Below are 24,403 nucleotides of genomic sequence, written 5' to 3' on the forward strand. Positions count from 1 at the left end.
GACGCGAAATTTAACCGACAGGAAGAAGATGCTGTGATATGCAAATGATTAGCTTTTCAGAGCATTCACACAATGTTGGCGCCGGTGGCGACTCCTACAATGTGCTGACATGAGGAAAGTTTACAACCGATTTCTCATACACAAACAGCAGTTGACCGGCGTTGCCTGGTGAAACGTTGTTGTGATGCCTCGTGTGATGAAGAGAAATGCGTACCATCACGTTTCCGACTTTGATAAAGGTCGGACTGTAGCCTATCGCGATTGCAGTTTATCGTATCGCGACATTGCTGCTCGCGTTGGTCGAGATCCAATGACTATTAGCAGAATATGGAATCGGTGGGTTCAGGAGGGTAATACGGAACGCCGTGCTGGATCCCAACGGCCTCGTATCACTAGCAGTCGAGATGACTGGCATCTTATCTGCATGGCTGTAACGGATCGTGCAGCCACGTCTCGATCCCTGAGTCAACAGATGAGGACGGTTGCAAGACAACCATCTGCACGAACAGTTCGACGGCGTTTGCAGTAGCATGGACTATCAGCTCGGAAACAGTGGCTGCGGTTACCCTTGACGCTGCATCACAGACACGAGCGCCTGTGATGGTGTGCTCGACGACGACGACGACGACGAACCCGGGTGCACGAATGTCAACACGTCATTTTTTCAGATGAATCCAGGTTCTGTTTACAGCATCATGATGGTCGCATCCGTGTTTGGTGACATCGCGGTGAACGCACATTGGAAGCGTGTATTCGTCATGGCCATCCTGGCGTATCACCCGGCGTGATGGTATGGGGTGCCATTGGTTACACGCCTCGGTCACCTCTTGTTCGCATTGACGGCACTTTTGAACAGTAGACGTTACATTTAAGATGTGTTACGACCCGTGGCTCTACCCTTCATTCGATCCCTGCAAAACCCTACATTTCAGCAGGATAATGCACGACCGCACGTTGCAGGTCCTGTACGGGCCTTTCTGGATACAGAAAATGTTAGACTGCTGCCCTGCCCAGCACAGACTCCAGATCTCTCACCAACTGAAAACGTCTGGTCAATGGTGGCCGAGCAACTGGCTCGTCACAATACGCCTGTCACTACTTTTTATGAACTGTGGTATCGTGTTGAAGCTGCATGGGCAGCTGTACCTGTACACGCCAACCCAGCTCTGTTTGACTCAATGCCCAGGCGTATCGAGGCCGTTATTACGGCCAGAGGTGGTTGTTCTGGGTGATGATTTCTCAGGATCTATGCACCCAAATTGCGTGAAAATGTAATCACATGTCAGTCCTAGTATAATATATTTGTCCAATTTATCATCTGCATTTATTTTAATGGCCAGTAGTGTAGATATCAAGTTGAGGTGGTACAATCAAGTGATGCGTTTTTTTCGGCCTTAAGACGGTTTGGCGCATTGCAACAAGCAGTTCTTTCCCGACATCAGCACTGATCGGAGCAAAAAACATCTGTGTTCTAAGGCTGAGTGATCGTTTCCAATTATTTTAGATGACAAAACGGGCGGTAACTGTGTTGAGATGCGTCTGTTGAGTGCTTTATGAAAACCCTGTGCCTGCTGACAGCTGTTATAACAACACACGAAACCAGATCATGTTTGGCTTGAGGTACAAATACATACTGCGGAACCTGGGTAAGTAAGAGTCAAAGTGACTGGGCAACGTTTTCCTCATTTGTAGATGTTCTGCTTCCAATTTGTCACACGGGTTCAGATGGGACTTCCTTCACTCTAGGGATTTCTTAATGGAGGTCTGCTACCTACTCTCCATATTTACTTACATTTACTTAAATGTCGGCATACTTTTTCAGCATCGGTACTTTGAAAGTTTTTCAAGCCCGTATTGTTTACAAAACCATTGACACAAATGTCCAAATGTGTGTGAAATCTTTTGGGACTTATCTGATAAGGTCATCAGTCCCTAAGCTTACACACTATTTAACCTAAATTATCCTGAGGACAAACACACATACCCATGCCCGAGGGAGGACTCCAATCTCCGCCAGGACCAGCCGCACAGTCCATGACTGCAGCGCCTCAGACCGCTCGGCTAATCCCGCGCGGCCCATTGACACATCTGAATCTTTCGAAAATATGAAAAAAAATGTTTTTGTGCGTGTATTGACATTCAACTAACGTGTCTTTATCCTGTTCTATCCTGATATTCAAAAATCAGTGATTTTCCAAGATATGTTTGAATGAACTTTGGACCTATCAAAAAATTAAAATCGATATTCAAGATTGAATATAATATTACACTCCAGTTACTTTTGAGTGCTGTTGGGCATTGTGTGGAAGTCACTCGCACCTGCAGGGAATGAAGAACTGGTGCGTTACCTGACACGTGTCTGGACATCGTAAAGGGAATCCCCTGGTAGATCTCAACATGCTTACGAATGGAAGTTTTAGGGGCTGAAAATGAGTAGCACCACATTTCGAAAGCTTCTATTCTCTTCTTGTCCAAACTATTTATTGTCCATGTTTCACTTCCATACATAGCTACACTCCATACGAATACTTTCAGAAATGACTTCCTGACACTTAAATCAATACTGGATGTTAACAAATTTCTCTTCTTCAGAAACGATTTCCTTGCCATTGCCAGCCTACATTTTATATCCTCTCTACTTCGACCATCATCAGTTATTTTGCTCCCCAAATAGCAAAACTCCTTTACTACTTTAAGTGCCTCATTTCCTAATCTAATTCCCTCAGCATCACCCGACTTAATTAGACTACATTCCATTATCCTTGTTTTGCTTTTGTTGATTTTCATCTTATATCCTCCTTTCAAGACACTGTCCATTCCATTCAACTGCTCTTCCAAGTCCTTTGCTGTCTCTGACAGAATTACAATGTCATCGGCGAACCTCAAAGTTTTTATTTCTTCTCCATGAATTTTAATACCTACTCCGAATTTTTCTTTTGTTTCCTTTACTGCTTGCTCAATATACAGATTGAACAACATCGGGGATAGGCTACAACCCTGTCTTACTCCCTTCCCAACCCCTGCTTCCCTTTCATGTCCCTCGACTCTTATAACTGCCATCTGGTTTCTGTACAAATTGTAAATAGCCTTTCGCTCCCTGTATTTTACCCCTGCAACATTGTCAAAAGCTTTCTCTAAGTCTACAAATGCTAGAAACGTAGGTTTGCCTTTCCTTAATCTTTCTTCTAAGATAAGTCGTAAGGTCAGTATTGCCTCACGTGTTCCAGTCTTTCTACGGAATCCAAACTGATCTTCCCCGAGGTCGGCTTCTACTAGTTTTTCCATTCGTCTGTAAAGAATTCGTGTTAGTATTTTGCAACTGTGACTTATTAAACTGATAGTTCGGTAATTTTCACATCTGTCTACACCTGCTTTCTTTGGGATTGGAATTATTATATTCTTCTTGAAGTCTGAGGGTATTTCGCCTGTCTCATACATCTTGCTCACCAGATGGTAGAGTTTTGTCAGGACTGGCTCTCCCACGGCCGTCAGTAGTTCCAATGGAATATTGTCTACTCCGGGGGCCTTGTTTCGACTCAGGTCTTTCAGTGCTCTGTCAAACTCTTCACGCAGTATCGTATCTCCCATTTCATCTTCATCTACATCCTCTTCCATTTCCATAATATTGTCCTCAAGTACATCGCCCTTGTATAGACCCTCTATATACTCCTTCCACCTTTCTGCTTTCCCTTCTTTGCTTAGAACTGGGTTTCCATCTGAGCTCTTGATATTCATACAAGTCGTTCTCTTATCTCCAAAGGTCTCTTTAATTTTCCTGTAGGCGGTATCTATCTTACCCCTCGTGAGATAGGCCTCTACATCCTTACATTTGTCCTGTAGCCATCCCTGCTTAGCCATTTTGCACTTCCTGTCGATCTCATTTTTGAGACGTTTGTATTCCTTTTTGCCTGTTTCACTTACTGCATTTTTATATTTTCTCCTTTCATCAATTAAATTCAATATTTCTTCTGTTACCCAAGGATTTCTACTAGCCCTCGTCTTTTTACCTACTTGATCCTCTGCTGCCTTCACTACTTCATCCCTCAAAGCTACCCATTCTTCTTCTACTGTATTTATTTCCCCCATTCCTGTCAATTGCTCCCTTATGCTCTCCCTGAATCTCTGTACAACCTCTGGTTCTTTTAGTTTATCCAGGTTCCATCTCCTTAAATTCCCACCTTTTTGCAGTTTCTTCAGTTTTAATCTACAGGTCATAACCAATAGATTGTGGTCAGAGTCCACATCTGCCCCTGGAAATGTCTTGCAATTTAAAACCTGGTTCCTAAATCTCTGTCTTACCATTATATAATCTATCTGATACCTTTTAGTATCTCCAGGGTTCTTCCATGTATACAACCTTCTTTCATGATTCTTAAACCAAGTGTTAGTTATGATTATGTTGTGCTCTGTGCAAAATTCTACCAGGCGGCTTCCTCTTTCATTTCTGTCCCCCAATCCATATTCACCTACTATGTTTCCTTCTCTCCCTTTCCCTACACTCGAATTCCAGTCACCCATGACTATTAAAGTTTCGTCTCCCTTCACTATCTGAATAATTTCCTTTATTTCATCATACATTTCTTCAATTTCTTCGTCATCTGCAGAGCTAGTTGGCATATAAACTTGTACTACTGTAGTAGGTGTGGGCTTCGTATCTTATCTTGGCCACAATAATGCGTTCACTATGCTGTTTGTAGTAGCTTACCCGCATTCCTATTTTCCTATTCATTATTAAACCTACTCCTGCATTCCCCCTATTTGATTTTGTGTTTATAACCCTGTAGTCACCTGACCAGAAGTCTTGTTCCTCCTGCCACCGAACTTCACTAATTCCCACTATATCTAACTTCAACCTATCCATTTCCCTTTTTAAATTTTCTAACCTACCTGCCCGATTAAGGGATCTGACATTCCACGCTCCGATCCGTAGAACGCCAGTTTTCTTTCTCCTGATAACGACATCCTCTTGAGTAGTCCCCGCCCGGAGATCCGAATGGGGGACTATTTTACCTCCGGAATATTTTACCCAAGAGGACGCCATCATCATGTAATCATACAGTAAAGCTGCATGCCCTCGGGAAAAATTACGGCTGTAGTTTCCCCTTGCTTTCAGCCGTTCGCAGTACCAGCACAGCAAGGCTGTTTTGGTTATTGTTACAAGGCCAAATCAGTCAATCATCCAGACTGTTGCCCTTGCAACTACTGAAAAGGCTGCTGCCCCTCTTCAGGAACCACATGTTTGTCTGGCCTCTCAACAGATACACCTCCGTTGTGGTTGCACCTACGGTACGGCTATCTGTATCGCTGAGGCACGCAAGCCTCCCCACCAACGGCAAGGTCCATGGTTCAGGGGGGGGGGGGGGCTGGTTTCGGTACAAATTGTAAATAGCCTTTCGCTCCCTGTTTTTTACCCCTGCCACCTTTAGAATTTGAAAGAGAGTAATCCAGTCAACATTGTCAAAAGCTTTCTCTAAGTCTGGTAATACTATAAACGTAGATTTGCCTTTCCTTAATCTAGCTTCTACGATAAGTCGTAGGGTATTGCCTCACGTGTTCCAATATTTCTACGAAATCGAAACTGATCATCCCCGAGGTCGGCTTCTACCAGTTTTTCCATTCGTCTGTACAGAATTCGCGTTAGTATTTTGCAGCCGTGACTTATTAAACTGATAGTTCGGTAATTTTCACATCTGTCAACACCTGTTTTCTTTGGGATTGGAATTATTATATTCTTCTTGAAGTCTGAGGGTATTTCGCCTGTCTCATACATTTTGCTCACCAGATGGTAGAGTTTTGGTATACTTTTTATAACTGTATTTTATAATTGCATTGTCTTGAAGACAATTACAGTGTTATAGAGTTTGTTAATAAAAAATTCGGTAAATTTTTTAGAATGTGTGAGCACGGTGGCCGGAATCGGCATTAGCGGTGCAAATAACGTTAAGCAGAGCTCTCGTGCTGCACCGTCAGAATGTCAACATGTTTACCAGTTTACTTGTTTGCCCTGGAGGACCATCATTTTTCCTTCATCATTCGTCACGTGTAGACATGTACAATACGGAGAAGTTGGATATACTGCTTTTATATGGTCAATGTAAAATAATACTGTACAAACAGTACAGCGGTATAGAGCTGCCTATCCGGATCGCCAATGTCCCACGTCCCAAGCAGTTGTACGAATTAAGACGCTAGTGCGGACAGGCTGTTTGAACGTCAAAAAAAGGACAAGAAAAAAAGACTGCAGCTGCTGGAGAACAAGAAGAAGCTGGTATGGCTACGACGCTAATGAATTCGCACATTTGTACGAGACATAGGCTATTGCAAGGATTGTAGTCTCATTAGCATCCTGCATCGACAGAATTTCCATCCGAATCATCTGTCACATCAGCAGTTACTCGACCATGATGTCGAAGGTCGTACCGAATTTTGTCGGTTTGTCGTTCAGCAATTGGGTAAGGATTCTACGTTTCTCCAGCGCATGCTTTTTTTTTTTTTTTTTTTTTTTTTTTTTTTTTTTTTTTTTTTTTTTTTTTTTTTTTGCCTATAAAGGAACATCTACTAACCACTCTCGTGTAAATTTGCGTCGACGGACGTGGAGCGTAAAAGTATGGCGTGGCATCATAGTGAATTACATTGTGAGGCCTTAATTAATCTCAGGCGTTCTAAATGGGCACTCGTACTCACTCTTTCTGACGAACATTCTGCCGGGTCCTGTAGAAGAGATACCACTGTATACTCGACACAGTGCGTGTGGGTGAAACCCGACGGTCGTGCAACTCACTCGTCCCATGTTGCAACACAAATACTGAATGAGTACTTTCCTGGATGTTGGATATGACTAAATTCTGTTGTCAAATCGCCTGCGAGGTCCCCTGATGAATCCTCATATTTTTTTTTCTTTTTTTTCCTTTGGGAATACTCAAAGATGCAGTCTATGACAAAGCCCCAACTACGTCAGACAATGTGTATCGTCGAATGGCCAGTACATACTCTACCATAACATCCACCTCAATTACGCCTGTTCATCGTTCCTTCGAACGGCAACTGGCCTTGTGCTTTTTAGTCCATAGTCTACAGTTTGAACACATGCTTAAAGGATAAAGTTACTTTTCTGGAAGGCAAAATTTGTTATGTGGTTTGGATGTTTAATAAATCATTGTTGGTAAACTATTTCATATACGTGTGTACGAAATTGCATTGCAGTGTCAAATAAGTCTACAGCGTGTACTGCACGTATCTGGTAACATTGTCATTAAGCGCTTCCGTTCAGCATGGAACCTTCCCTTAAGGTTATTATTTATTTCGTGGCGTACACGTGGTCACGAAAGAATTTTTAATAGAATGCTTAGTTCAACGAATATATCCGCTACGACATAATTTAGAGCAGTGTAGGTAGAGACAGTTGTCAGATAACGTGTAGCTTACGTCTAAGATGGGCACAGCCATGTACAGGAAAAGATTGCTCTAATATTCGTTTTCACATTTAGATACTTAAAGTAGTAGTTGGTTTTTGAAGCGCATAAGACCTCTTTATTTTAAAAAAATGAACAGTCGATTTCCCTGTTTCAGCTCCTGAAAATGTGGGAGGATGCATATATGCATAAATGTGAAATCGTTTTCCCTCTGTGATACGCTAGAACCTAGCTTAAAACGTTTATATAAAACATCCGTAGGTGAACCAGTATCTAGGTCATATATTGGTTCGAGGGGAAATAAAATTTTATCCTCGGAGCGCTGGCTTCCCTTACGGTATCTCACATTTTAGGACATTTCTCGAATTTTTTTTTACGTCAGATTTCGACGTAAACATTAACAAACGCTGTATTACTGTAACTGCCTTTTCAAGCTATTAGACGCAGTTATAAAAAAAATATACGATTCGATTTAAAAAAGGAGACAGGTACCTAAAGTAATCCAAGGTTTCTAAGCAAACAGTTTGGTGTTAAATTCAGTAATTTTTTTTGAGCGACAGTGTTCAAAAAGGGATATCAATTTATCAAGAAATATGTTGCATTTATCATTAGCATTTGGCTCGCGGTATACATCTCCCCTATTAACATTTCTTAAACTTTCTCTGATGTGCTCTAAAGATACCGGGCTGTCTAGCCTTACACTTTTACTTATTAGTTTCTGAACTGTACACCGGGTGAAGTTGCGCATAATGATCTGATAATCCATTTATAACAGGGAAAGCATGTGTTAGTTTGACATCCTCTTGCTGTCCAAATGCGTTATCTATTAGAGTGCTACTGTCTTGAGCTATATGTGTAGGGAAAATGATCACTGGTTCTAAGTTATGTCATTAAAAACACTTCTAGTTCTTTTCCTATCAGAATTGCTCAGAAAGTTTACATTGACTTCGTCACAGATTAATAAATTATTTTTGTCTGACAGACAGCATAATGAGTCGAAATTTCTTATGAATAGCTCCCAGACTCCTAATGGCGACCTACACAGATTTGCTATCAACACTACATTATCTACCTATAATTCACATGCACAAACGTCAAAGTGCTGACAGACATAAAATTTGATTACTTCTACAATTTTGTACGTATTCGCTTGTTTTGTTTAAATGGCAACTACTCCTTTATCTATGTTGGATCTGCTAGCTTAAGATGCTAAATTATACCCACTTATAGTGACTCTTTCCTTCCTCAAAGTTATATGGTGTTGAGACAAATTATGTCACTCTCACTCTTATTTTCGAAATCATTTAAACACACTATCAGCTCATCTACTTTATTTTTGATTCCCCTGACATTTTGGTGAAATAAATTGATACAACCGTTAGCTTTATCCCTATTTTCTGTACATGAAACTTCTTTTATTTAATTTTTTATTGGTTATTGTCTGTCTGGACTTTGGCTTTAACCCATAAAACTTGTCTGCCTGATATCATTAACCACAGGGATCATACGCTGTGAGACTGTGACCTCCTTACGGTATCTGCTAATAGAGAAGCTAACTTACCTTACCCCTTCCTATTTAGGTGCAGGCCATGTGTAGTGTAACCCCACCTACCGATAGCATCAACTGGAACAGCACTCATGTGAGGTTTTGTCCAGTGTCTGGAGCGTCCTGTTCAGCTCAGTGTAAACATGCCTTACATCAGTGTTTACCCAGGGCCGATCACAAACCCCTACTTTTGTGTGCCCAGTATCTGCTCCTATTTTATCCAGGTCACTCGTAACACTGTACCTTGGATTCATAGCCAGGATGTTTCCTGCTATTTACCTGATCTTAGCTGCATAGGTGACCTATGTTTTCTGTGTGTTAGTAGAAGCAAAACACAATTTATTTCCTCTGCAGCTCGACAGGAAATTCCATAGATGTTCCGTGTGTGTTTCAGGTGTGGTAGTAATGGCAGAATCAAAGTCGGAGAAAGGCAGTTTTGGAAGCGACCTGTGCACACTGCTGGAATCTGGCAAAGGTGCAGATGTGACTCTCGTGGTGGGCGACTCTCACTTGCCAGCCCACAGTGTCATTCTGGCAGCGAGGAGTCCCGTCTTTGATGCCATGTTGCGGAACAACACGCTAGAAGCTACTAGTCGCCTTATCAAAATCACTGACGTGCAGGAGGCTGTGTTGCAGCAGATGCTATTGTTCGTCTATACGGACACAGTTCCGGAACTGGAAAGATTTGCAGCGCAACTGTTGGCAGCCGCCGACAAGTACGACTTGCCCCTACTTAAACGGCGGTGCGAGTCGCGAATGGCGCTGGACTTGAGCGTAGAAAATGCTGCAACTACTGCGTTGGTGGCCACCCTGCACCACTGCCCAGAGTTGAGGAGCGCCGCTGTGGAGTTCATAGCGCGACGCCCCGAGGTGATGGCCGGCAGCGACTGGGCGCAACTGCTGCGGGAGAATGCAGAGGCTGCAGCAGACATCTCCAGTCTGGTGGCGGTGGCATTGCCACGGCCACCATTCACAGAGACATCGGGATACAGGTGAGTGTGTCCGTGTGTGTCCGTGTGTCCGTGTGTGTGTGTCCGTGTGTGTGTGTCCGTGTGTGTGTGTCCGTGTCCGTGTGTGTGTGTCCGTGTGTGTGTGTGTGTGTATGTGTGTGTGTGTGTGTGTGTGTCCGTGTTTTAAAAAAGTTTACCATAGTAGTATGGATCAAAACAAGGAACATATGTTCAGGAAGCATGAGCTGAGAAATGGATACCTTAAGAACTGTGGGGATTTGTTCACCTTCGCTATTGTGGGAAACATCCCTAGTGCAAGCTATTCGCTATTTCGAATGACTTACTGCAACAGAATGCAGTCAACAAATAAGAACACATTCTGCTACCGTGGAACAGCAGAGTTGCTAATGTAATGTGCTTGTTATTGCATACGACTTGCAACTGTGAGCCATCGCTAAAGCAGGTGCTCACTAAGGCGTCCATTCGCATTAAGGTGCTGGTCTTCGGGAATTATGAGCTCTCTGAAAAACTACAGAGTTCGTCTTGCAGTACAGGAAAGTTATTCACTAGGAACTATACATCGCACCAGTCAACTTGTTCTGTAGAGCGTATTAGTCCAACAACTCCGGTCTGTACATTAATAGAAAAATCTGCTCTGATATCTTGCCTCCATTATAACTGTAACTGGAAAGATAATGCTACAGTGCAAAAACATTAGACAAACTTAAGAGATCCATGGATAATAAGAGGAATGTTTCCCTCTTTGTTAAATGCATTTTGTAGGTCGTTTGTAATAACAAAGAACGTGCTGTAGAATAGACGTTTCTTCATAGTAATGATGAAAAAGTGTTCTTAGCTCTTAGAATACGCATTTCAGAGCTTATGTTTATGGTGAAGGATATACGTATCAATTTCAGTTAAGAGACACTACCCCAGAAATGACGAAGTTGAAATGTACAAGCCAAAATGTACCTCAGTTCTGCCGTGGCCTCGTGTAGCGCTCCGACTAAGAGCACCCGCTTTCGAACCATATTCCCATTGACTTCTCACCAGTACCCTGCGATAATTGCATGTATTGGTTGACATGCAATGGTGGAATTAAATTTGATTCCAGACTCCAAAAATCCTTTAGATGGTACAGTAATGAAGAATTCCATTTACCTACATGTTTTACAAGCTGCTACATTTACAACAGTTGCTCAAAATAGTGACCCCCAACGTCACTGCAGGCATGCCATTGTTGCACCACTTCTAATATCCTCTGTGTCGTTTCAACAGCGCTCTACGTGTAAAGAATTGTCTCCATGACGATAAGTCTTCAGGCTCGATAGGTGCCTACTATGAAAGACATTTCACATTGCCCCGCAAGTGGAGTGAGGTCAGGTCAACATGCGTGCTGTGAAACAGTATCTTGTCTGCCTATCTCCTTTTTCCGGGAATGTCTGATCCAGATGTTCGTGGAAATGAGTGTTTGAAGGGCGGTGGGGCTCCGTCGTATAGTAACCACGTCCATTGAAGAATAACAAGTGGGATATGTTCTGGGAACTGTGGTAATGTCTGACAATACTGTGCACACTGGCCCATTAAGTGGGGAAGAAGAAGAAATGGCTCTAGTATGTACTCTACTTGGACACACGTAGATAGATAACCTGTGTTGATGGCTTTTTACAAATGTAGTGTGGGATTCTCACCGGCACAAACATGATATTGCAACTTCTTCCATGAAAATCACACATACATGAAGTGAGAATTGACTGTGATGAGCTAAAAGAACCATTGGCTGAATACGACATTAGGTCTGAAGTCGGCAGGAGTTAAAGCGTGCTCTTTTTCCTTAATACTGGAAATATAAAACTTAGAAAAATTCGTTTCCCATGCAACTGGTAGTACTGACTGCAGGCGCCTCATCCACTCAAGAACTGCTTCCTCAAGTCCGTGTAGCTCATCCTCCTAGGTCGTTTTGTATTGTGGTACCAACTGCCCCGTTTCACTTTCAGGTTGAAACAATCTAGGAAACCTGATGCTAGCCTGAAATCGGCTTTGCTAATATTTGGTCCTGTACAACCTTTATGCTTCTTCTTACATTTTCCTGAACTCTAGATTTTATCCTGTGGCTTTGTCCACGTACACGTTTGATATATTTGTTACATCTCCTAAACCCTTACCTTAGTCCATGTCCTCGTACTCTCTATTAATCTCCTCCTCACCCACACCTTCTCTACCCACTCCCCATATTCTCCCTTCTGTCTCCCTGTCTGCATCACGTCCTACTCCCTCTCATCTGTATATCTTCCTGCACCATCTCCCTATTCATATCCTTCTCCCATGTCTCTCCCCCTTGTCCATTCCCCATTCCTTCCTACCCTCTCTCAGCCCATTATTCAACCTGCCTCCCTTCCTCTGTGCATACCCTCTGTCACACAGCCTTTCAGCAGGTGTGGCCATCTGTACATGGGACCCTTCCGAACATAGATAAAAAGGCAGATAACTTTTCGCAACATGTCTATGGTGTCGTGCAGCATACACGTCAGGAGCTTGAAAACTGATTTTTTTTTACCCACTGACGTGTAAGTTGCCCTACAAAAAATGTCAAGAAGGTATGCCGCATTTCCACAAAATGAACCTGGCATCCAGGACAGCATATATACGATGGGCTAAAAAAAACATTTTTGCCAATAGCTTCACTCTATAAGGAAGTTATAAGCCCCCCAGTGCTCATACTCATGAGGCGAACTGTTGTTGCGCTACAGTTGGTTGGAATCGATCCAGGCGTTCGGGATTAGAATCCAGACATAAATACACTTCGCAGTACAATTTCCTGCTTCGCCGATGCTAGTTGTAGCCTTCTGACACTGTAGGGCTGCAAATTGCAGTGCGTAACATGCAGTGTTTAACATAACTATGACGGTGCATGAGAAACAGCTTGTTGTAGTAGAGTTTCTAACCACAGTAGACGTGCCTGTAATTGAAATCCACAGAAGAATGAAGGCTGTGTTCAGTGATGATCGTATAGACATCAGCAATTTGACATTGAGTCAAATTGGTAAAACCAGCTTTCATCACTGTTCAGCGTTGTTAAGGAACTAATCACCCTCCCACTTAAAAGCCAAAGGAAGTTGTTGACAGATTTCATGTCAGAAGTGAGCATTCAAGGGACTCACCATACATTAGTTTTCTGTGATATACCACACTTATCTAAGAGCTGTGTCTGTATTATCCAGTAGTTCATTAAGCCAATTCTAAATAGTCTCAGCAGTTACCGTATGGGGTCGTCCACTCTCAGCTCTGTCACACATGCAAAACGCTTTACAGTGTGGGCAACCGCAAGCACAGTCTGGCATGTCAAGAAATAAAACCACTTCAACTGTAGGATTCTTTTAGTATTATGCACTATCAGTTTCACGGCACTTAAGGATGCATCTTCAGGTGCAGCTGCGTCTTCACGTGCAAACTAGTAAGTTCACGATACATAACAAAAAAAAAAAAAAAAAAAAAAAAAATCATCACTGTCCACAGCTTCCATTTTTCTATGGATTTCAGTTGTAGGTACGTTTTCTGTGGTTATAAACTAGATTGCAGCATGCTGTTTGTCACGAACAAACATAATTACGTTACACTCAGCAATGTTTAAAAAAATACAATTTGGAACCCTGTAGTGGCAGAGGGTTGCAGCTTGCGTCAGCGAAGCTGGGAATTAGACGAGTAATATGCGTAACATGTAATACCTCAGAACAGCATAAAAATTCGGAGGCATTTCTGTTCACCATGTACAGTGATAATGCGAACCTTTAGGTTCTGAACCTGCTTTGTTCTCAGCTGCATCATAACACTTCTGAATTAGGTAGTCATAAAAACTTGTTTTAAGTGCTGAAATGTCTATCATTTTCAAGTGAAGGTGTAGTCTGTTGCACAGCTCGATTCCAGTTTGCAGTGGCCCATTTCGTTTTAATATTGTATTAGAATTTTGGACATTTATTTCCTAGTTTCTTGTGTTAGGTGAGTGAATGCCCTGTTCTCTAACTACAGGCTGCATATCACCAGAGTTACCAAAAATACATTACTTGGCAAATTTATAAGCAGAGGGATGGAAGGCCATGGTTTTTTATAAATAGAGCCTTCAATGTACTTCTACGAGCTGCATTCACCACAGCTCCTATAGTTCTCCTTTCGGCTCTGAAACGACACTTGCTAGCATTAGTTTCCCCCAAAAGATTGCAGCATGTTGCAATACAGATTCTGCTGCCACAGTACACAGTTATTATTTTCTTTGATGTACAGCTTGAAAGAACTATTATACAGTAACAAATGGTATTAAGTCTATTGCTTACATATTTACAACTGCCAAGATGAGAAACATAGAAGTAGATAACCTCGGTGTAACAAAGCAGCTTAAATCACTTAATAAAGGCAAGGTCTCCAGTCCAAATTGTAAACCAGTCAGGTTCCTCTCACAGTATGCTGATAAAATAACTGCATATTTAGCAGTTGTATACAACCACTCGCTCACAGAAAGATCCGTACCTAAAGACTAGAACACTGCTCAAGTCACACCAATACCCAAAAAGGGAAGTAGGAGTAAGCCGCTGAATTACAGGCCTATATCACTAACGTCGGTTTGCAGTAGGGTTTTAGAACATATACTGTATTCGAACATTATGAAGTACCTCGAAGAAAACGATTTATTGACACACAGTTAGCACGGTTTCAGAAAATATCGTTCTTGTGAAATACAACTAGCTCTTTACACTCGTGAAGTAATAAGGGCTATCGACAGGGCATGTCAAATTATCATATTTTTAGATTTGCAGAAGGCTTTCGACACCTTTCCTCACTCTGTGTGCCTACAGTGTATTGTGGATTCGTGATATCCTGTCAGAAAGGTCACAGTTCGTAGTAATAGACGTAAAGTTATCGAGTAAAACAGAAGTAACATCCGGCGTTCCGCGAGGAAGTGTTATAGGCCCTCTATTGTTCCAGATGTATATTAACGACATAGGAGACAATCTGAGTAGCCGTCTCAGACTGTTTTCAAATGATGCTGTCTTTTACCGTCTTGTAAAGTCATCAGATGATCAAAATGACCTGCAAAATGATTTAGATAAGATATCTATATGGTGCGAAAAGTGACAATTGACCCTGAATAAGGAAAAGTGTGAAGTTATTCACATGAGTACTAAAAGATATCAGCTACATTTCGATTACGCGGTAAGTCACACAAATCTGAGGGCCCTAAATTCAACTAAATACTTTGAGATTACAATTACAAATAACCTAAACTGGAACTACCACATAAATAATATTGTGGGTAGAGCAAAACAAAGACTGCGATTCATTGGCTGGACACTTAGAAGGTGCAACAGATCTACTATAGAGACTGCTTACACCACGCTTGTCCGCCCTATTCTCGAGTATTACTGTGCGGTGTGGGATCCGCATTAGGTGGGACTGACGGATGACACCGAAAAAGTACAAAGAAGGGCAGCTCGTTTTGTATTATCGCGAAATAGGGAAGATAGCGTCACAGACACGATACGTTAATTGGAGTGGCAGTCATTAAAACAAAGGCATTTTTCGTTGTGACGGGATCTTCTCATGAAATTTCAATGACCAGTTTTCTCCTCAGATTGCGAAATATTCTGTTGGCACCCACCTACATAGGGAGAAATGATCATCACGATAAAATGAGAGATATCAGGGCTATTTAAGTGCTCGGTTTTCCCCCGTGCCGCTCGAGAGTGCAACGGTAGAGAGACAGCATGAAGGAGGTTCATTGAACCCTCTGCCAGGCACTTTATTGTGAATAGCAGAGTAATCATGTAGATGTAGATCTCTGTTGGACTCACCTCAATCTATTCTCCTCAATCTATTTCCAAGAAACTTCATTGCACTTAAATTTTCTAGATTCCTGGTGAATAAATCCATAGGTTGGTCAACGGATACTTGCTCCAAATGTGTGCTAATTCGTAGTAACTGTGTCCAGATTCATAGTGACTGTTTTTTGTGTACCTGTTATCGGATTATTTGTACAGAATTAATTTGTAATGTGTGAAGTGCGTATCTTCTTCTTTCTGTAATGCTTCTTTGGTTGCTGCTTTTAAGAGCATGTTTGAATCGTCTGCAAAGATGGTGTATTTTTGAGCTGGCTGGTTGCAAGTCATTTACGAAGTCCCAAAACAGGACTAGTCCCAGAATGGAGCCTTGTGGTACACCATACTTAATAGATTTTAAGATAATTCGATAGATAAGACTACTCACCAAGTGAGTAGTCTTATGTATAAGGAAATTTGCGAACTTCCAGAGCCAGTGGCTACTCCTTCTGGCATAAGGCTTGAAGAGAAAGGAAGAGGAATGACAGATAAGGACTGGCAAAGTTTAGGAAATAGGGAAACTTGAGCAAAGTCGCCCAGAACCTTGTCAGGGGAGACTCACAGGGATGAGAAGGAAAGACTGTTGGGGACAGCACCATCCAAGGTTTGAAAACCTGAGAGCTTAAAGATGGAAGACTGGGTAATGAGGAACAAAGTACTGATAAAGCAGTGTGCAAGAGTTAATAAGAGTGGAAACCTAAGCACATTACAGGTGGCAGACGGATGAAGGAGGAGGGGAGATAGCCAGGTCAGGAATTAAGTCATATAGAAAACTAAAAATGAAGAAAAGGAATAGCTGTTGAAAATAAATGTTGATACCAAAGAAATTTACTTATATAAAGGACAGATGGATGGCGAGAACCAAGCACATATTCTAACAACAGATCCTACCTGCACAGTTCTGAGAATCTGGTGTCATGAGGGGAAAGGGGGAAAATCCAGATGGCACTTGTGGTGAAACAGGCATAGAGGTCACAACAGTTATATTGAAGAGAACGCTCTGCAGTAGGATATTGTATGCTGCCAGTATACACTCTTTGTTTGTGCCCGTTCGTCGTAGCTGATAATCCTCTACCTTTTTGTGAACATCCACAAACCCAATAACCCTGGCTATCCCATCGTTGATGGCTTGAGAGCAACAACTGAACATCTCTCTCTTGGTTGACAAACGACAGCAGCCTCCCTCCTGTGATAGAGAGACCAACCATTTCCTAGATAATCTGAAATCTGTGTGTCCCATTCTCTCTAACCACCTTGTTTGTCACCACTGGTGCTACGACCCTCGTTACCAGTGTCCCCACTGTATGTGACCTGTCTGCTGCTGAATATTACCTCAACTACTTCTCATTTGATTGTGATCCTATGACGTCCTTCCTGCTCACATTAATCAACTTTGTACTTACGAAGAACTACTTTATCTTTCAAGGGCAGATGTTCAAGCAGATCATGAGCATGGCTGTAGGGTCCAGGATAGCTTCTTCCTAGGATAACTTTTTCATGGTTGATAACAAAACGAGAGAAGGAAAGTTGCTACCCACCATGCAGCAGAGACGCAGTCGCGACTCAGCACCTCCGCTGTGTGGTGGGTAGCAACTTTCCCTCTCTCGTTTTGTTACATTCCATCCTGGATTTTCCATTGTTTGATTTTTCATGGTTTACTTAGAGGAGGCTTTCCTGCAATCAATAACCCTTGAGCCCCTAGTTTGGCTTACATTTGTTGACGACATCTTTGCCATATGGAATCATGGTGAAGCTGGCCTCTTAAAAATTTCTGGAGTCTCCCAGTTAAATTTCATATGATCCTGCTCTGAGTTCCAAGCAACTTTCCTTCATGTTGAACTCATCCTCACCAGTACACACTTCTGTTCACAATAAACCTACAAACAAGTATTTACAATTACATAGTTGGCATCCTTTCTATTTCAAACGTTCACTTAGAAACAGCCATCAGATTTTTTCAGATGCAGACTCCTGTAGCAACACACCACCATTTTCTCCTCAGCCTTTACTGAACATTAGTACCCCACCAGCCCAGTTCAAAAACAGATTTCCCAGGCTACCACATCCAATCCTGGTCTTACTGAGACCTCTGTAAAATAACTTATGAGCACACAATTTTCCCACCACTCCTAGAATAACCTTTTGTTGCCCACCCTCTCAATGTACACAATATCCTGTGGCCACACCTCAGTGTTGTCGCAGTTTTTTAAATAAATCTACTTGGCACACACATGCTAAATCGTCCTCTATTATTGGTTTTGTTCCTTGTGATTAAGGCTATAGATGGCTACCAATACTGCATACAGAGGTGCCTTATTATTCCGAGTAAAATATTTTTCTTATTTCAGTATTTGAAAAAACATAATTTTTTGTTAAACATAAGTCTACAATTTGGAACACCATATGACAGTTTCATTTGCTGTAAAGCAGTGTAAAAAATTAAGTTACAACTTTTTAACTTGTAGGAGGCCAAATGAAGAAAGTAGCCGCCATGGAAATTCCCTTTGACTTGCATTTGAATCTTTTCAGGAATACCTGTCAGACTGCTGAAAATCCAGTCTGCACATACGTGTGGTCTAGCGTGTCCAGAGATTCGTGTTCACTTCATTTCATTTCTCATAAAGCTCGATTAGAAACACTAGGTGATAAATGTAATTATTTATTTAATTTTTTGTTCTGGCTTAAAATGAATGGCTAAATCTCTCGGGATTGATCATATATGGAATACAAGAGCCTGTCCAACTCCTGGGTGAAACAATATTAACTTCAAATTCATTACTTTGCATAGTTCTAATCCGTGAACAGGTCGTTACAATGTTAAGGACAATCAGAGAACACAGCAGTAGTCCAATAACCAGCTCATAAACCATAAATTAACTCTTCCTTATGTTCCGTTTTTCTGTTAAGACAGTGCAAGGAAACGAAACCGTAAATTTTTGTTGCATAGCGCAACACTCTCCTTCGCCGTCGGTTTTAACAGGGAACCTGTACATTTCTGATAACAGAAGTATGTAGCTCATGTCTGTGTGAATGTTTATTGAAAATAGTGTAAAAATTTGAAGTAAATCTGGCATGAACTTGTAGATATTTTTGGAGGAAACGTTTCCTCAATATTTGATGCAATAGAAGTATGCACATCGAGAAAATAATTAATAGAATGTAACACTTTAGTTAAAACATTAAGTGGTAAGCTCTTCACTGCAGTTGCCTGCGTACTTTTAAAGTGTACCTACAGTACACCTGGGTACATGGCGTATGTGTCAAAAAAGGTTCATGTAGAATAATTGTGTAGCAGACAGCTGGTTATCATTCTACAGTATCGTGGTTTCATTTAGTGTTTACAAAAATTCTATATATTCTGAACTGACAACTGCATTGCCTGATACTAATTAAGTCGGTATTTTTCATGTGTATGGGTCCTCGGACACCAACCTGCATTTTATTTACTGATGGTATGTTGGCCTTGTTTTGGATTTGAGTAAAAATGGTGTGACATGAGGTGGGCCACTCCCCTCTGCTGCCACCCAGCTCCCAGCTCCATTAGTCCGTCATCTGCCACAGCATCTATTCTATGCCATTTTTTGAAAATCAGAATGGCCAGTGCTTTTTTTTCTGGAGTCGCCAGAAGCGCTTCGTTGCTTCGTGGATCAACGATTAACTGCTGCTAGAAGGAAGAAAGTGGTTTGACATTATCTGTGTAGACTCTTATGGGTATCTCATCTGGTCCAAAAGCCTTTGCAATACTAGGTAATTAATGCTTTTCTATACCATGATCGCGTACCACAAAGTTGTTAGGATTTTTATAGTCGGATTGTCTGGCAATTCGAATCACTTGCAAGCAGAGATTGAGAGTGTGGTGGGTTACCAGCACAAGGATGGCGTACCAATAGGGACAAGAAATGAGGCACGAAGGGCGCCAAAAACAGAAATTGCTCATGAACTCCGCTATGACAAACAGTGTGCATAATGAGGGGTACACAATTTTACCAATGTAAGAAATTAAAATAATACTAGCATAAAGTTAACTAAAGTGCCTTGAAGGAAATGTTTATGGGAAGAACACGATGGGGCCGCAAGGGAGGAGGCAACACAACACTTAACTCAGGTGCACCAAAACAAACAACGGACACCAGGCCGCGCCAACAACGGACACGCAACTGCTCTCTCCGTTGGGGTTCCACCCAAGTAATAACTACCTGAAACATTTTAATACTTGGAACAGTACACCAGTGATCAACTAATTAAAAAATAACATGACATAAAAATAGAATAATTTCAGAAAATCACATCATATGACTATGAGCTTAAGGTCTTTCGGTAATTAAGAGATTACGAAACAGGTAAAGGGGCATGTGCCACTATTAAATCTTCCCTAATTACAATACTAAATTTCTCAGTACCCAAGTTGCAATTAACGCAACAAGAATTAAATCATTTAAGTGATAATGTTACTTTATAATAATGATAATAATAATAATAATAATAATAATAATAATAATAATAAAATAATTTTATACATCAGAGGACCAAGACTGGCCTGATCAGTACTCCCCAGTGAAGCCGTTCACACAAATGGTGCTGCTTGGCTCCGAGCACACAGCCCCATATACATATATACATGCAACACAGCCACAGTGACCCGGCGTACTGCCACAACCACCAGGCAGTAAACCAAAATCGTACTAAGCCAAAACAACGACCGACTTTTAAAATAACGAGACCTAGCCCGGACCGGACAACAGACCAAATGCCGAGAAATCCATAAGAAACCTCAGCCTACTTAATACCAAAACAACAGTTTATGAACAATATGCAAAACACAAGACGTCTCAGCCCAAAGGCTTCCGTTTAGTCGCGAAGGTGGCTCCGACCCACCTGCTGAGGTGCCAAGCGTCGTACGGAGTGCCGAATCGAGCTTCACCTTCGTTAACGGAAAGCGGAAGCACCACAAGACCAAATCTAACTGCGCAAGGCAACTTCTAAGGAGTGCCACTCGAAGACTACGCACTTGAAGATCAGACATAAAGCATCCTGACTAACGTGCCGCTGAACGACGCGTCACCGCGTCTAGTAGAGTAGGGAGAACAGCGTAGCCCATCGATATACATCCACGGGACGATAAACGAGGATAGCGATCCCAGCGACGGAGATACAGGACGACGAAATGACATCCCGCCGCACATAGAAGGTATTTCAAACTCAGGCTCGACAAACTACAACAGGCGAGATTTTGCTCCCCTTGCGAATCAAGTTAAACGGCATACCACGCCTCTGTCAACACGGTCCGGTCTTCCCATCGGTCCCCACTCGGCGTCCAGACGCAAACAACCCCCGCCGAGCCGAACTGTCTCGACGCCAAGGCAGCCACCTCTTTCCTCTCCGGCCAGCGATCACACACGGAAAAAAACCGCCTAACGCCAAAGCGCCGGCTGAGTGAAAACTCAGCACTAAGATCCTCAAGTGACACTGTACAGTGGCTTATGGTGTGTGTGTGTGTGTGTGTGTGTGTGTGTGTGTGTGTGCGCGCGCGCGCGCGCAGATGTAAGTATTCCCATGTCACTTCATGTGTTTTGCAGCAATATGCCAGACAGGATCAAGCAGAAGATGGTGGCCAGACTTATGGAGGCCGCTCGCAGTGGGAGGGCACGAGAAGCGTGGGCGCTGCTGCTCGCCGGAGTGCCAAAGGACGCCCGAGACGGCACAGGAAACACGGCGCTGCACCTGGCGGCCGACGGAGGGCACGCCACCACTGTGAAGCAGCTGCTCGATGGGGGACTGGATGCCAACAGTGTCGACTCGAATAGGAGGACGCCCCTACACCTGGCAGCTCAGAGAGGGAACACTGATATAATATGGATGCTGGTGAGAGCGTCAGCACCAGTAGACGCTCAGGATGCCACGGGGCAGACTGCACTCCACGTGGCTGCGGGTGTGTACACTGGTGCAAATAATGATAGAGTACACGTAGTGAATACACTGCTCCTGGCGGGTGCGACAAAAGATATAACTGACGTAAATAAGCGGAAACCTAAGGACTTGGCAACCGTATCAACAAAAACAGCCTTCAGCACTGCTTCCAGTCCTTACATTGACTTGTAATAAAAAGTTTTACTTTATTGTTTTACTGTATACACTACATATTTAGCTAAAACAGTTAAGATTCCAACTAACTTTGATCAGGTACAATGATCTAGATGTCATCGTGCAGGCAGTCAAGTTCGTTTTAGTGTCTAATCCTCTCAACAATAAACCAACTCGGCACACTACTTCTACTTAAACATCTACTTAAACAACATATATCTTCAGATCCAGATGTAAAAGGAATATGAGATCATATAAGTGCGAACTTTTTGAGGAAGTGTCAGCTGAACATCACACAAGACTTCATCCACAGACAATCGTAGCTTTATTTTGGAACCCTTAAATAATGCACACATTGCTTTAGTCATAGAACTGTGTAGTATTTTTGTTAAAAGTTATGATACACTTGTGCACCAGTGCATCCAAATGTATAGTGATAAAGGCTATTGCATTTGAATAAAGTTTAAGCCCACAGTCTTTAATTTTTTGTTTTATTCTTTCTGTGCTGTACACAAAACTTTCCTCTGTCCACAAACGACAAACGCTACTTACGTTGAACGGTGTTTTTTCTGGTAGCAGTGTTTAAATAATGTGCTTGGGCTCATACTGCAGGGTGTATACGACCTGGGACAACCGGGAGAACCTGGAAAAACCCGGGAATTGTTTAATGCTGGAGAAAACCGGGGAAAAACCCGGGAATTTTTTAGAATTCTGGGATGTTGTAGTTTTCAGTTAATTTTTTGTAATTTTGACTGGTAAGAGATAATACTCCAACAAAAGATATTACTGCATCCCACTACTACAGAATAATACTGCAGGAATAAAACATGAGTGAGGGAAAAAAATAAAACTTAAGTTGCAAAGAAATGTGTCATGTATACAACATAACACAGTGCACATACAATCGTCTGCCAGTAGAAAAATGTGCCAAAGTCTTTAGGAAGACTATCCAATGCTTCATAACAACGAATTACCTCCGATGAGCATGAACATGATGTCAGAACTGTTCACTGCGAGCAGTTGCGAGCGGATCCATGCGCATGCGCAGTTGAGTTGCGCATGTACCTTCTCCCGCTTCTGGCTGCAAAAGTGTTGCTGTTAGCTGTATAACAGGGTGTATACGACCCGGGAGACCCGGAAAAAAAAACCCGGAATTTTTCCATCCGGGAGAAAACCTGGAAAAACCCGGGAATTGTTTAGAATTCCGGGAATTTTTCATTGTTTTAGTTCTCAGTTAATTTTTTGTGATTTTGACTGGTAAGAACCAATTCTCTGACAAAGGATATTACTGTATCCCGCTACTGCAGAGTAATACTGCAGCAACAAAACGTGAACGAGAGAAAGAAAGAAAAAAACAAAAGTAAAACTTACATTGCAAAGGAAATGTACCTTATACAACAAAAAGACAGTGCTCATACAAGCTTCTGCCAACAGCAAAGTGTGTCAAAGGCTTTAAGAAGACTGTAATTCTTTATAACAACAAATTGCCCCCGATGAGCGTGACGTGACAACTGCTTAAATTAGATTCGTTTGAGCTGTTGTGGGCGGGCTGTTGAGCATGAGCAGTTGAGTCGCGTATGAGTAACGTCTCCTACGACTTCTGGTTACAGCAGTGTGGCTGGGCGCCACTACTCAATATTGTCACGGTTCAGAAATACAGTAAATCTGGGGCTGATGCACACAGCAGTCTGAGTTGGGGTGGGAGTCACCATGTGACCTGTGTTTACCTTCAATGGTTTTGTTGTTTCCTGTTCGTTTATTGCTCTCGCGTTAAATGATGACAAACGGATTTTAATGTTTTACACGTACGAACATGTGGGCTCCCTGCGTCATCGTAGCTGCGCAAGCGCGGTGGCGCCTGTTATCTGTCGCTCTCTGGCAACTGCTGAAACGAACCTATTTCTAACAGGTCGCGGGAAAATAATGTGAATGGTGGTTTGAAAAAGAGTTACATTCAAAGCAGGTTTCCTTTTACACAAGATGAACTATGTGCGAGAATGTACGATGAATTTCTTAAATCACAAAGCGTTTGACTCTGATTTAAAAATCAACTCTTTGAGGACGACCATTTAGAACAATTTCGAGCCCAGAAGATCAGACATTTACGTCGTTATTAAAAATTTTACTGGCGCATTTGTGTGATCTTCTTTAGGTGTAACACGCGCAAAAAAGATAAACATTTTATAGTAGTGGAAGCTTAGCTTCTCTTCCAGCTTGTTAATCTTAGGGACCAATATTATATGTGAATGCTATGTATATTAATTTAAACCATTAACTTTTCTTATTTGTGTGTTCGCGCTACTGAAGAGTGATATTGCTATTGGCTGACTACATCACGTGTCCTGTGCTACCACCAGCTGACGAGATCACGTGACATGATCTATGACTGTCTTACAAAAGCGCATCACAATCTCGATTTCAAAGTTTGGGAAAGTAACATGCGGTGTTTGGTGGAATTCAAATTTATACCTTCGTAATACGAATATACAGGGTGTTACAAAAAGGTACGGCCAAACTTTTCAGGAAACATTCCCCATACACAAAGAA

General features: G+C 42.1%; 1 protein-coding gene across 1 annotated transcript in view; it reads left to right on the forward strand.

The window, feature by feature from the left end:
• LOC124720428 (ankyrin repeat domain-containing protein 1-like) overlaps positions 1-22,249 on the forward strand; it is a 47,708-nt gene extending 25,459 nt beyond the window's left edge. The window contains exons 2-3 of the mRNA XM_047245777.1: positions 9,353-9,950; positions 21,352-22,249. Coding sequence (XP_047101733.1) covers positions 9,364-9,950; positions 21,352-21,874 — 1,110 coding nt within the window. The 5' untranslated portion in view covers positions 9,353-9,363 and the 3' untranslated portion in view covers positions 21,875-22,249. The remainder of the gene's footprint in view (positions 1-9,352; positions 9,951-21,351) is intronic.
• The last annotated feature ends 2,154 nt before the right edge of the window (positions 22,250-24,403 follow it).

This window comes from Schistocerca piceifrons, chromosome 11 (assembly GCF_021461385.2).
Source record: "Schistocerca piceifrons isolate TAMUIC-IGC-003096 chromosome 11, iqSchPice1.1, whole genome shotgun sequence".
Taxonomy (NCBI): domain Eukaryota; kingdom Metazoa; phylum Arthropoda; class Insecta; order Orthoptera; family Acrididae; genus Schistocerca; species Schistocerca piceifrons.